This window comes from Alosa alosa, chromosome 16, assembly GCF_017589495.1.
Source record: "Alosa alosa isolate M-15738 ecotype Scorff River chromosome 16, AALO_Geno_1.1, whole genome shotgun sequence".
NCBI classification, from domain to species: domain Eukaryota; kingdom Metazoa; phylum Chordata; class Actinopteri; order Clupeiformes; family Clupeidae; genus Alosa; species Alosa alosa.
This window is the reverse complement of record NC_063204.1, coordinates 27,954,267-27,966,396: the sequence shown is the minus strand read 5'-3', so window position 1 is coordinate 27,966,396 and position 12,130 is coordinate 27,954,267. Positions and strand designations below refer to the sequence as shown.

The window sequence follows — 12,130 nt, the reverse complement described above, 5'->3', positions numbered from 1 at the left end:
CACCTGGGAATATTCCAAAGCTAAATTGATAAGTCACAGAAAGAAAACTCCTGGCTAGAAATCCGTCATACTCATGGTTATAGAACTCTGAAAGGCTGAAAATATCCTCATAGTAGAGTGTTGCAAGCAGGTCTTGTCCTTAGTTGTTAAAGGTTAAGATTATTGTAAAATGGTACGATTATCTATGGCAGGGGTTTTCAAACAGTGGTCCGGGGCCCACTTGTGGTCCGTGAGGACTTTGCAAGTGGTCTGTGACCATGGATTCAGTAATGCAGTTTCAATGTGGGAATCAGTATTTTTATTCAGTGGTGGTCCTGGGGTTGTGCAATTAGCCAGAATGGTGGTTCCTGGTTCACAATTAGTTGAAAACCCCTGATGTATATATATCAATATAGTAATTATGTCCTCTTAGCATGCTAGCCTTTTCTTAGCGTTGAGCGTTCTTAGCGTTGAGTAGATGGCGTTCTCATTTCCCATTTGTGCAGTGTAATGGACTAGCATGTCTAACCCAACTGAGATTCTGTATTCATGTGTACGCAGTGTAATGGACTAGCATGTCTAACCCAACTGCAGCTGAGATGCTGTATTCATGTGTGCAGTGTAATGGACTAGCATGTCTAACCCAACTGAGATTCTGTATTCATGTGTACGCAGTGTAATGGACTAGCATGTCTAACCCAACTGCAGCTGAGATGCTGTATTCATGTGTGCAGTGTAATGGACTAGCATGTCTAACCCAACTGCACCTGAGACGCTGTATTCATTCATCAGCTACTCCATATACTTCCTGTACCCGTATTAGTCAACCTTTAACATTTGCACCGCCAGCTGGAACCCCCTCTGCACCCAACACACGCACGCACACACACACACACACAGTACACCTGTGCCGCCACCTGGCTTTGGAGCCGCATGTCCCCTCCCCTCCTCTGTATTCCGCCAGGTCAGGGAGCAACACCTGTGTGGACTCCATCACAGCAGTGTCAGAGTCAGAGAACCTCAGGGTTTCCTCTCGGGTCCACACACACACACACGGTTCTGAAACATCTCTGTGACATATAGAGCGTCAGAGTCCCAGAAGCCCAGGGTTTCCTCTCGAGACCATACACACACTACCGCTGCAAGGGCACACCAGGGCTGATTAATGTTGTTGATTATTAAATTATTAAATTAATTGGCAACTGCTTTGATTAATCGTCTACAAAAATAATCGTTAGTTGCACACATGCACACACACGCACGCACACACACACACACTCAAACAAACAGTACAAAGATCTGTGAGACAACGAACCACACACACACACACACACACACACACACACACACACACACACACACACACACACACACACACACACACACACACGTGCGCGCGCGCCGGCAACAATTCAGAAAGGTCTCGCTGAGGTCCAGAGCGTCAGTCAGTGAGAGTGGCATACCCACAGGGCGGCGAGCGCGGGCCACCACGTGATGGATGCCTCTGTGATGTGTTCCAGCCATGCCCTGTGGAGTTGGGACACATGTGCACATACTGAAGGGCTTCTCTGTGGCCTACTTCCAGATGCACTGGTGGGGACTTAGAGCAGCTGTGTAGACAACCAGATCGCCAACATATTGGTGTGAATAGTGGTGGTGTGTGTGTGTGTGTGTGTGTGTGTGTGTGTGTGTGTAACACCACATCAATGTTCCCATTCCCACAGTACAGCACAGCAGGCTGTGTGAGCTTGCTTCTGCCCCTCCTTTCCCCCTCCCTCTCTTCACTCGTTTCTCTCTCTCTCTCTCTCTCTTTCTCTCTCTCTCTCTCTCTCTCTCTCTCTCTCTCTCTCTGCCCGGCTGCCTTAAGTGGAGCAGACATCAGATATATTATCAGCCCAATGGAAACTCAGATAGAGCCGGTGTAGTAACAGCAGGGAAATAAATGATTGGGCCCGTTGGCCAGAGAGCCAGAGAAGGGGAGAGAGAGAGAGAGAAAAGAGAGAAAGAAAAAGACGAGTGATGAGCAAGACAGAGAGAGAGAAAGAGAGGTGGTGGGAGAGAGGGAGAATGAAGAGGGAGGTGCAAAGAGAGTGTGTGGAGGAGGGGAAAAAGCAGATTGCTGCTTGCTAATTCCATCATGTCAGTGTGCTAAACAGGAGCTGTGGGGGAAACGAGCTCCATTTGGGAATGGCTGTGACTTTATCTCAAAGGCAGGAGAGTGAAGGAGATGTAGGCAGACAGGTAAAAATACACACCACCGTTCTGGGAGAGGAGGAACAGGAGAACAGAGAGAGAGAGAGAGATGTGGAGGTAGAGAAGAGATGGAGTACTGGACCTCATCTCTTGGATCCGTTGTCCACTCTGGATTTCAGTGACATACTAAAACCTGCAGGTTCAGCACCAAGCTCCTCAGACATCCTCCAGATGTTCCCTGCAGGAGCAGAGAGAGGGGTTAGGAAGCAGGAGGGAGAGAGGGAGAGAGAAGGCGAAGAAGTGAGGAAGAGTGGAGGGGGAGAGGGAGGAGAGGATTGTGGCAGTCTGGTCTGGTCTGGTGTGGTGTGGTTCTGGTGCCACCAGCTCTGCGTGTTGTCACTGCAGGCCTATGAAGCCATCCTGAGTCAGAGCTGTCAAGACGTCACGACGGTAGACACATGGCTCACTTTTCTCACTCTCTCTCTTTCTCTCCCCTTTACTCACTCATTCTCTCCATCTCTCACTCACTCACTTTCTCCACCTTCTGGCTTTCTGTCTCTCTCTTTCTTCGTAGTCTCCTATTCTGTTTCTCTCTGCCTCACACACTCTCACTTCCATTTTCTATCGCTGTGTGTCTTGCAATGCCCCTGTATCTCTCCATCTCTCTCTCTCTCTCTCACTCCTTCTCACTCCTTTTCTCAGCCTCACTCCCCTTCTCTCCTTACATATATCTCTGTGCATTCTATTAGCCTCCTGTCTTTTTTATCTGCCATCTTCCTTCTTTCTCCCCCTCTCTCTCTCTCTCTCTCTCTCTCTCTCTCTCTCTCTCTCTCTCTCTCTCTCTCTCTCTCTCTCTCTCTCTCTCTCTCTCTCTCTCTCTCTCTATCAGTGTTAGGGGGGGAGGAGGCCCCTTGTAATCCTGTGTAAATCCTAGAGGGGTGATATTAGACTGATGTTCCGGTGATATCCGAGCGATAAGTCCAGAGTGCACTAGGCTGTGACGAGGCTTTAGCTGGGTGTGGGGATAGGGGAGCGGTCAAGAGACACCGAGAGAGGGGGGAGAGAGAGAGAGTAGTGGAATGGGGATAAGGGATGAAGTCGAGAGCCAAGGAAGCATAACCCTGCTGCCAGTCTGAGATAGTGTTGCAATGAAGATGTATGTACTGTAAAGACCGCCAGGCTGTAGATGGGTAGAGAGACGGAGGGAGTTGACACTGCATCTTCACACCCAAATAGTTTGGCCTTTTACCCATATTTTCTGTTTATATTACATGGCAAGGATGTGACATGAGCATATTGTTGTGTAAACACACACACACACAGACACTAAAGTCAAGTCAAGTCAAGTCAAGTTTATTTATATAGCACATTTCATACACAGAGGTCATTCAATGTGCTTTACATAAACAAAACCAAACGATAATAACAAATAAAAGCATAGAAGGGCAATATAGTCAAAGAATAGTTAAAAGGTAAAGATCATAATAAAAGAAAGCATAAAACACAAGGTAAAATCATTTAAAAAATAAAGAATAATTAGTAAAAAAAACAAAGGCAAAAGTAAAAAAAAAGTAATAAAAGACAAAGTAGAATAATTATCGAGGCAGATTCAGAATTTGTAACTTCGGCACAGTTAGCAGAAAGCCGCCTGAGAACAGTTTGGTCTTAAGTCTAGATTTAAAACTGGCTACAGTTGGGGCCTTTTAATGTCATCCGAAAGTTGGTTCCACAGCTGAGCCGCATAGCAGCTAAAAGCTGCTTCACCATGTTTAGTTCTAACTGTAGGTTTTACTAGCAGGTTTTTCACACACGTGCGTGCACACTTGTTGAGGGAACATGCTGTAACAGAGGTAAAGGAAGCATTTCCATAGCAACCAACAGGCAGGCATGCGTGCGACTGAAGCCAAAGGAACGTCCCAAGCTCTTTGCCAGAGCATTGCACCTGAAGCGCTAGAGCTCCGACAGTATCCCATTGGAGCTCTTTACTGGAGTGCCGTTCCTGAGGCCACAATCACAGATCAGTCAGTGGCAAAAGGCTCCCATTATTTGGTAGGGTTTTTTTGCCGGCTAGGACAGTGTTGACTTACTCCTATAAGTGTCCTACTTATAAGTTTGTGTTTGTCTATGTGCCTGAACTGCTCCACTGGCCCTAATTCCCTGTGGTGTGTTCGGATTCACATTAGCTACCTGTCACATGACAGAGACCATGAGGTCAAGAGGCTACACTGAATGGCCTTAATCTCCACTTGTCTAGATATCAGATATGGGTGGATAGTGCTGTTTGAACAGTTGAGTGTTCAGTTCAGTTCTTTATCTGATCTAAAAAAAACAAATCAGGTTTCATCACTGTACTCGTTTTCTTTTCATTAAAAAAAACCCCCACCATATTCAATCTGTCGCATATGTGTGGAAAGAACATTCTAATCGGGTCACATGATTGTGTAAACACAGCCAAACAGCAAGGGAGAGGCAGTGTGTGATAGAGAGACTCACAGAGGACAAAATGAACAGTGTCAAGTAAGCGACAGAGACTGAGTGCTTGAGAGTGAAAGAAAGACCGCGAAGGAATGAGAAGACTTGGAGATGGACAGCAATGACGTTCAGTAAAAAGCGTCCGCAAAGCATGACCGCGAAGACTACCTGTGTTCTACCGTAGCGGACAGAAATAGAGATGTTAAGGAATGCAATGGCTAGTCCCCAGAGCAGGTGAGCTTTGGTGTGAGGAGGAGGAGGAGGAGGAGGAGGAAGAGGTGCGGGCAGTGGCGAGGGTGGGATGGGTGGGTCATGTGAGCTAGTTGTAGCTGCCGCTGCTCAGGCTAGGCCTAATTGCATCAGAAAGGCACTCGTTTCCTCTCCTCACAGTTGGATAGTGATGAAAGCACACTTTAAATGGGTTAAACAATATGGTATTCATTAGTGTCATTTTAATGGCAGGCCAGGGCTCGGCCAAAGAAAACCAGCCCAGATGCATACATCTTTCTCTCCCTCTCTTTCTTTCTTTCTTTCTTTCTTTCTTTCCTCCTTCTCTTCCCTACGTTCTCTCCTTCTCTCTTTTGCTCCTTCTGGGCCTCGTTCTCTCCATCTTTTCTCTTTCTCTCCCTCTGCCTCACACTTTCATCTTGTTTTCCTTCTCCTTTTCTGTTCCTTTTTTTCTGTCTCTTCCCTTTCTCTCTTTCTTTCTCCTTGTCTGCGTCTATCTCTCCCTTACCTCTTTCTTCTCTGTCTCCTCCCTTTCTCATTTCCCATCTATTTTCCTCCTTTCACTCCTCTTTTCACTCTCCCTGTCCATCTCTCCCTCTCTCTCCCTCTCTCTCTCCTGTCTGGCTCTGGCTTCTCTGAGGAGTGGGCTAGTGGGAGCTGTGCAGGAAGTCATGACTTCATTAAGGCTCTTGCCAGCCTCATGTTTCCATCATCGTCGTCCTTCCACTTTATTGGTAATATTTGGAGTTGGCATGCCCCCCCACACACACACACACTCCCCCTCCTTCCTTACACACACACACAACCTCTCCCCTGTGCCCTCTCTCCCCCTCTCTCTTTTCTACATCTCTTTATTTCTCTCTCTCTCTCTCCCTCCCTCCCTCCTGCTCTCTCTTCCTTCCTCGGTCACCCTCTCTCTGTTTTTAATAGATGAATTATTGATGGCTTTTGCAGAGCTGAATAGGAAATCAGAGCAGAGCTGTTTGACTGCCAACCTGGCCCTGCTGCTACTTTGTGTGTGTGTGTGTGTGTGTGTGCGGTGAAGTTGTTTATGTGCGGTGAGCACGTGTTAATGCAGTTGGTGTGCGAGAAGCATGCAGGCCAGCTGTGTGCGCATACATGATGGTTAGTGACTGTGTGTGTACTTTTTGTGTGTGTGTGTGTGTGTGTGTGTAAACAGCAGGGTGTGCCTCGAACCACAGGGGTTTGTCTAATCAGCACCTCCTCTCATTCCTGGAATCACCTACCTCTCCCCCTAACCACCGTTTGACATACCTGATACACACACACAAGCACACGCACATGCACACGCGCACACACACACACACACACACACACACACACACACACACACACACACACGTGCGCGCGCACACACTCAGCTGTTGTGTGACATGGACATAGATTTGACTTGAAACACACACCTGTGATTCTGCAGCTCTCCCTGTCCTACATCACATGCACAACCTCCAGCAGATGTGTGTGTGTGTGTATGTGCTGTAATTGGCTTGATGAGGCCGGCTGGCTGTGAGAGACTCGTGATTGTGTTCAGTAAATGGTGCACTCTCTGCCTCGCTGGCCTTACAGGGAGAAATGGCTAAACAAACACAAGACGCACACCGAGCGGGGAAATGAACTGTGACCGCTCATGTAAACACACACACATACACACACACACACATGCGCAGACACACACGCACACATACATACAGTACATACATACATGCATACCTATATACACACAAGCGTACAAACACACGACGCACACCGAGCGGGGAAGTTAACTGTCACCACTCATGTAAACACACACACACACACTCTCACACACACACATATGCAGATACACAGCTCCGCTCAGACATGCTTGCATGCACGTCCAGACTGAGGGAAATGTACACAGACCTGTGTAAGCAGACACAAATGCCCCCTGCAGGCATGCGCAGACACACACACACACACACACACACACACACACACACACACACACACACACACACACACACACACACACACACACACACACACACACACACAATGAGTGTCTCTCTCCCCTCATGCCTCTCAGCAGTGAAGAGCTGTAGCTCCATAGAGAGGACTAGAGCAGACACAGGCTGGGGTGGATGCGGACCTGAACTGGCCCACTGTCCGCCCCAGTGCCAACTGTGGGGTGGCAGGAGGAAGTAAGCCAGGGCTGGACTGGATGGGGTCCCCCAATGGAGGTCAAATGGAGAGCGAAAGAAAGAAGTAAAGTCCGTCTATCCGTCCGTCCGTCTGTCTGTGAGTGAATGAGTGAATAAGCCAAGTGAGCGAAATACGAGATTGAGGCATTTAGTGAGCATAGAGCAAGACGGTGAGAAATGGAGAAAGACACTGACTGACTGGGGCTGTAGATAATCAACAGCTTGTCTCCATGGCAAAGGGCAGAAAGAGAGAGAGGCACGGAGGGAGGGAGGGAGTGAGGAAGGGAGGGGAGGGGTAGAGAGAGAGAGAGAGAGAGAGAGAGAGAGAGAGAGAGAGAGAGAGAGAGAGAGAGGGAGTTGGGGACAGCCAGCCAGTTAGTCCAAGTGTTCTGGATCCTTCCACCATGAGTGACCTCATTAGGCTTCCTCTCTCTTTTCTCTCTCTCTCTGTTTTGGTCTCTTTCTCCCTCTCATTCTCTCGCTCTCTCTGCACACACCCTGTCTTTCAGTGGCACTTCCTCACAGCGCGACAAAACCAGACCAGTTCAAAGCAGGCTAGGAAGACCACCAGTGGACAAGCCTGTGTGTGTGTACACACACAGTGTACAGAGACGTTGGTCAGGCCATGCTCTGTCCGGAAGCAATGCCTGTTTCTACAGTAAGGATTATCTAGCATACACACTCCTCCAAGGCCACTCGTTAGCGAGTACTTCTGTGCATACTCGCTAACGAGTCGTTAAGGGCTCTGTGTGTGTGTGTCACACTGGTCTGTCCATGGTGGGTGAGTGTGTGTGTGTTAATGTGATGAGAGCTAGAAGCCAGCTCTCCGGCGTGCTGTGAGGAGAAAATGTCCCATTTAGAATGTGCTCATGAATGTTGCATGGCGCCATGCTGTTGAGTTTCGTTTGCGAGGAGCCCGACATGCGAGTTAATAGAGACGTCTGTCGCTCTGCCCCCTGCTGTCCGTTTAGCGGAACAGACTTCTCCATATGCTCCCAGCTCTCTTGCTCTCTGTCTCTTTTCAAAGTAAAACACACAGAGACACACACACACACACACGATCACTTTCTGTGTTTGTCAAACTAAAAGGCATACACACATTTACACAGTCTCAATCTCTCTCTGTCTTCCCAACATATGCACACACTCATTTATCACCACCTCTCCCTCCATCTCGCTCGAGTCTCTCTCCTTCTCGTCTGTCTCTCATTAGAATGTATACACACTGCAGTAAATGTTTGCTTGCGGTGTGGTAGCGTAGCGGCAGTGCATTATAAAGCCATTTAGATTAGCTTTGGTGTTGTTTTGATGCTGCTGAGTCCGATTGCTCTCCTTACTTGCATTGCGCATTCTTTTTGGATAAATGCACAGTTGTGTGTGTTTGTTTATGTGTTATCTCTTTAGAGGCTATCTTTATCAACCCTAGCATAAGATCACAGAAGAAGAGGTTTTGCTAGAATATCAGTGGCTCGAAGCAAAGTCCACATTTTTTTTGTTCCTCCATTAGATAAACAGGAAAAACCAAACAAGAAACCCCCTGCTGTTTTCAGTCCCAGCTTGTTAAGTGTGTGTGTGTGTGTGTGTGTGTGTGTGTGTGTGTGTGTGTGTCTGTGATCGCATGTGTTTGGATTTTGGAGACACTCCACCAGTGGCTGAGCGCAGTATAAGCACACACCGTTAAAAATGCATGCTGTGCATGAAAGTCAGGCGGACGCCCAACCTTGTAGCATGTGTTCCACTAATGGAGGTGTGTGTGTGTGTATGGAGTCCTGCAGCTGATCTGTGGCGAAGGGTACAAGCATTTGGATAACCTGTTTTAACATGACGTTATGCCTGCCCCAGATTCAGAGACTCGCCACATAGTGTGTCAGCGCTCACTATCCCTCTCCTCACACTCACACACCTCATCTACTGTATCTCATATTATGGATATGGTGATGGCTCTTGGCAGACGCAGTGTACAATAACAATAAACATTATTCAATGTAGTCATATTGCCTACATAAAAAATACTGATTATAAGTAAAAGACTAAATAATTATGACAGAATGATAGCAATAGCAAATGGTCATAACAATAGCCATAAACATAAGCAAACATGTATACAAACATGCTTGTTGAACTGTCAGTAGAACGAAGAGCACTAGGTCAATTATTCCACCAACAAGGAATAACAGATGGAAAAAGTCTTGACTGTGACCTCTTGGTGTTGAATTCTGGAGTTGAAGAATAACTAACGGAGGAGTTGCATTGGTTTCTTTGGCTGTTTAAAGACCAGACATGTCGCTGCATTTTGAATCATCTGCAGTGGTCTCACTACACAAGCCGTTAGGCCAGCTAACAGTGCATTGCAGTAGTCCAGTTTGGAAAGAACCATGGCCTGCACAAGACTTTGTGTGCCATATTGTGTAAGACAAGTTCTGATCGTCCAAATATTGCACAGTATGACATGACTTTGTGACTGAGGTTAGATGCTCGTAGATGTTTAATTGAATTTACGTGAGGGTCAAAGAACAGGAGCGAAGTTCAATGCTGATCCATACGTCCATCTCTCAATGCCTTTGAAAACCTTTGTTCCTCACACGGAGTCCTCACACTGGACACACACTCTGCATTCAGTAGTTCCTCTGCTGTAGTGGAAGGTAGTGGTAGACCCCTCTGACCAAAGCAGCAGCTGTGTTGAGTGCAACCGCCTGCCTCCTCCTCACGCTATTTAGTGACCTTTAGTGGGACCTGTGGTGAAGAGTGAGAAAATGCTCCGATGGATCGCACTATGAAATGGTCAAGAGTCACACTCTCAGGAAATGACAAATCAAGTTGTTTATCTTTATCTTTTCTCTTCCTGTGTGTGTGTGTGTGCGTGCGTTTGCGCGCATATACAGTCGAGTGAGCTGGATGACATCCTGGATGACCTGCAGAACAGCCAGTTCGGCGAGAACCGGCCCGGCTCGGTGCCGGCCACCATGGACAAGCAGTCCATCATCAACGACATCCTGCAGATGAGCCAGGACGCCGGCGCCGCCATGGGCCCCAACCAGCAGCCCAAGGCCTTCCCCCCCATGGGACCAGCCAGTGAGTGGCCAACTGTGTGTGTGTGTGTGTGTCTGTGTTTGTGTGTGCGCGTATGTGTAGAGTGTGTACAGTGGAGGTACCGGAGGTACAGGAGTTGATAACGCACTCACATACACACTCACTCACATCTATACACTAACACAGAAAACACTGATACACACTTCCGTGCATGGAAGAGCTCATATGTTGCACTGTTTGCATGTTATGTGCCCACTCTGCACTTTTTAGAGGATGAGACTCTTACGCAGACTTTTACACTTGTTCAACCTGTACCACACACACCCACAAACGCATGCACGCCCACTCACACATACCTAGTGAAATGAGATTAGATATCCCCTGCCACACCCTCTGTGTGTGTGTGTGTGTGTGTGTGTGTGTGTGTTGCATAATGCTCTGGTAATAGTACAGCTTTGCTTGGGGCCTGAGTGGAGCTGACGGCCTAATCCAGCTCGTGCTCCTCGTGGGAGATGTTTGTGTGCTTGCTTGTTTGTTTGTTTGTCAACACACCAAAACCACATGCGTGATCGTGGTACATCGTCCCAGTGCCTAAGTCAAAACACAAGATTGGACGGTAATGCAGGGCAAGGCAGGGGCCAGGAAATTAAAGTATTCACTTTTAGTAGTGTTTTTAAATGTATTAATTATTAATTGTAAACCATTGTGACCAAACTTCCTCCTTTGGACCATTACATATGTTAATTATTGCACAGTAGCCCACCACATAAAGAATATTCCAAATATCAATCAGCCATTATTACCTATCAGTCAAAACATAATGAAATCATTGTTATTACAACAAAATGGATAATCGAGAGAGTGTAGCACAACACAATCTAAATATAACCTCTCATTCCCCCAGATTCCCCTCTGCATTGATAAAGTAGTTTTATTATAAGATCTCTTATCTTCTGTCCCTCCTGTCTCCGCTGCAGACTTTGGTGGCCCCAGGCCGGGTCAGGGAGGGAGAGCTCCCCCAGCCAGAAGCATGTCCCTAGACATGACCATGGCTGCCAAGGCCTCCCCCGGTCAGTTCCCCCTCATGAGGAACAGCAGCCCATACATGATGCAGCAGCAGCAGCAGCAGCAGCAGCAGCAGCAAGGCATAATGGGAAATCACAGGGTCATGGTCAACCCAGGTGAGTCTCTCTGGCCCTTTCCCATGACACACACTCACACACACTCCCTCGGGTATGGCTTGTGTCTCTTCGTGCGTGTACTTTTCTGACAGTAACTGATGACGTAAGGACGTAAGTGTTCAGGGGGTGAGGAGTGTGAATGCATCATAGAACCAAAAACCACCTGTATGTAGTGCACCCTTGTAAGTGTACACTTTGAATCTTTACCACAAGGTGAGTGCACTTCATAGATGTAAGAATGGGATTGCAAGTAGGAGAGACATTAACAGGTGGTTATAAGGGGCTATGGGAAGGACTGTCAGTAGGAGATTAAATGGGGGTAGCTGCATTAACCCTGCCCTCAGGATTAAGTGCACTTTTCAGTTGAACTAAGAAGTGTCTGAATTGGTGGTGTTCCATAAAGTCATCATAAAAGTCTTTTTATTTTTGGAAACAATGCTTTGGCATACACATCCAGTCTGGTAGATCAAGACCCTCTGAGACAGCAGGGGTTCAAGAGAAATGAATTCCATTGAAGTGGTGATGTTTGAGGTGCTGTTAGTCAACAAGGTGTGGAAACGAGTGGCGTGCGTTGGCACAGTCGCTCTCTCCTCTCCCCACTTCACCCTGTGGGCGGAAGCTTCATTCTAATGAAAGAAATCACACCTGGGTAGAAGGTGAAGCTCGGCTGGAATGTGGAAAAGTGCCGAGGTGGCTTATGTTCCCCTCACGGTCTGGGGCCCTCTGTCTCACCCTCCACCAGTGGAAAGCACTTCCCTCACACGTGGTCAGAGACTGAACCGCTGATTTCTCAGCCTCTTGTGTCTGGTGTTGTCTTCAGACAGAAGGAAGAGATGACCAAAACATGTTACGTCATATGAATGCCAG

The 12,130-nt window shown here is 47.5% G+C and overlaps 1 protein-coding gene across 1 annotated transcript in view; it reads left to right on the top strand.

Annotated features, from left to right (window-relative positions):
- ncoa2 (nuclear receptor coactivator 2) overlaps positions 1-12,130 on the top strand; it is a 96,439-nt gene that overhangs the window by 65,328 nt on the left and 18,981 nt on the right. Inside the window, 2 exon segments of the mRNA XM_048266043.1 lie at positions 9,935-10,124; positions 11,060-11,263. Coding sequence (XP_048122000.1) covers positions 9,935-10,124; positions 11,060-11,263 — 394 coding nt within the window.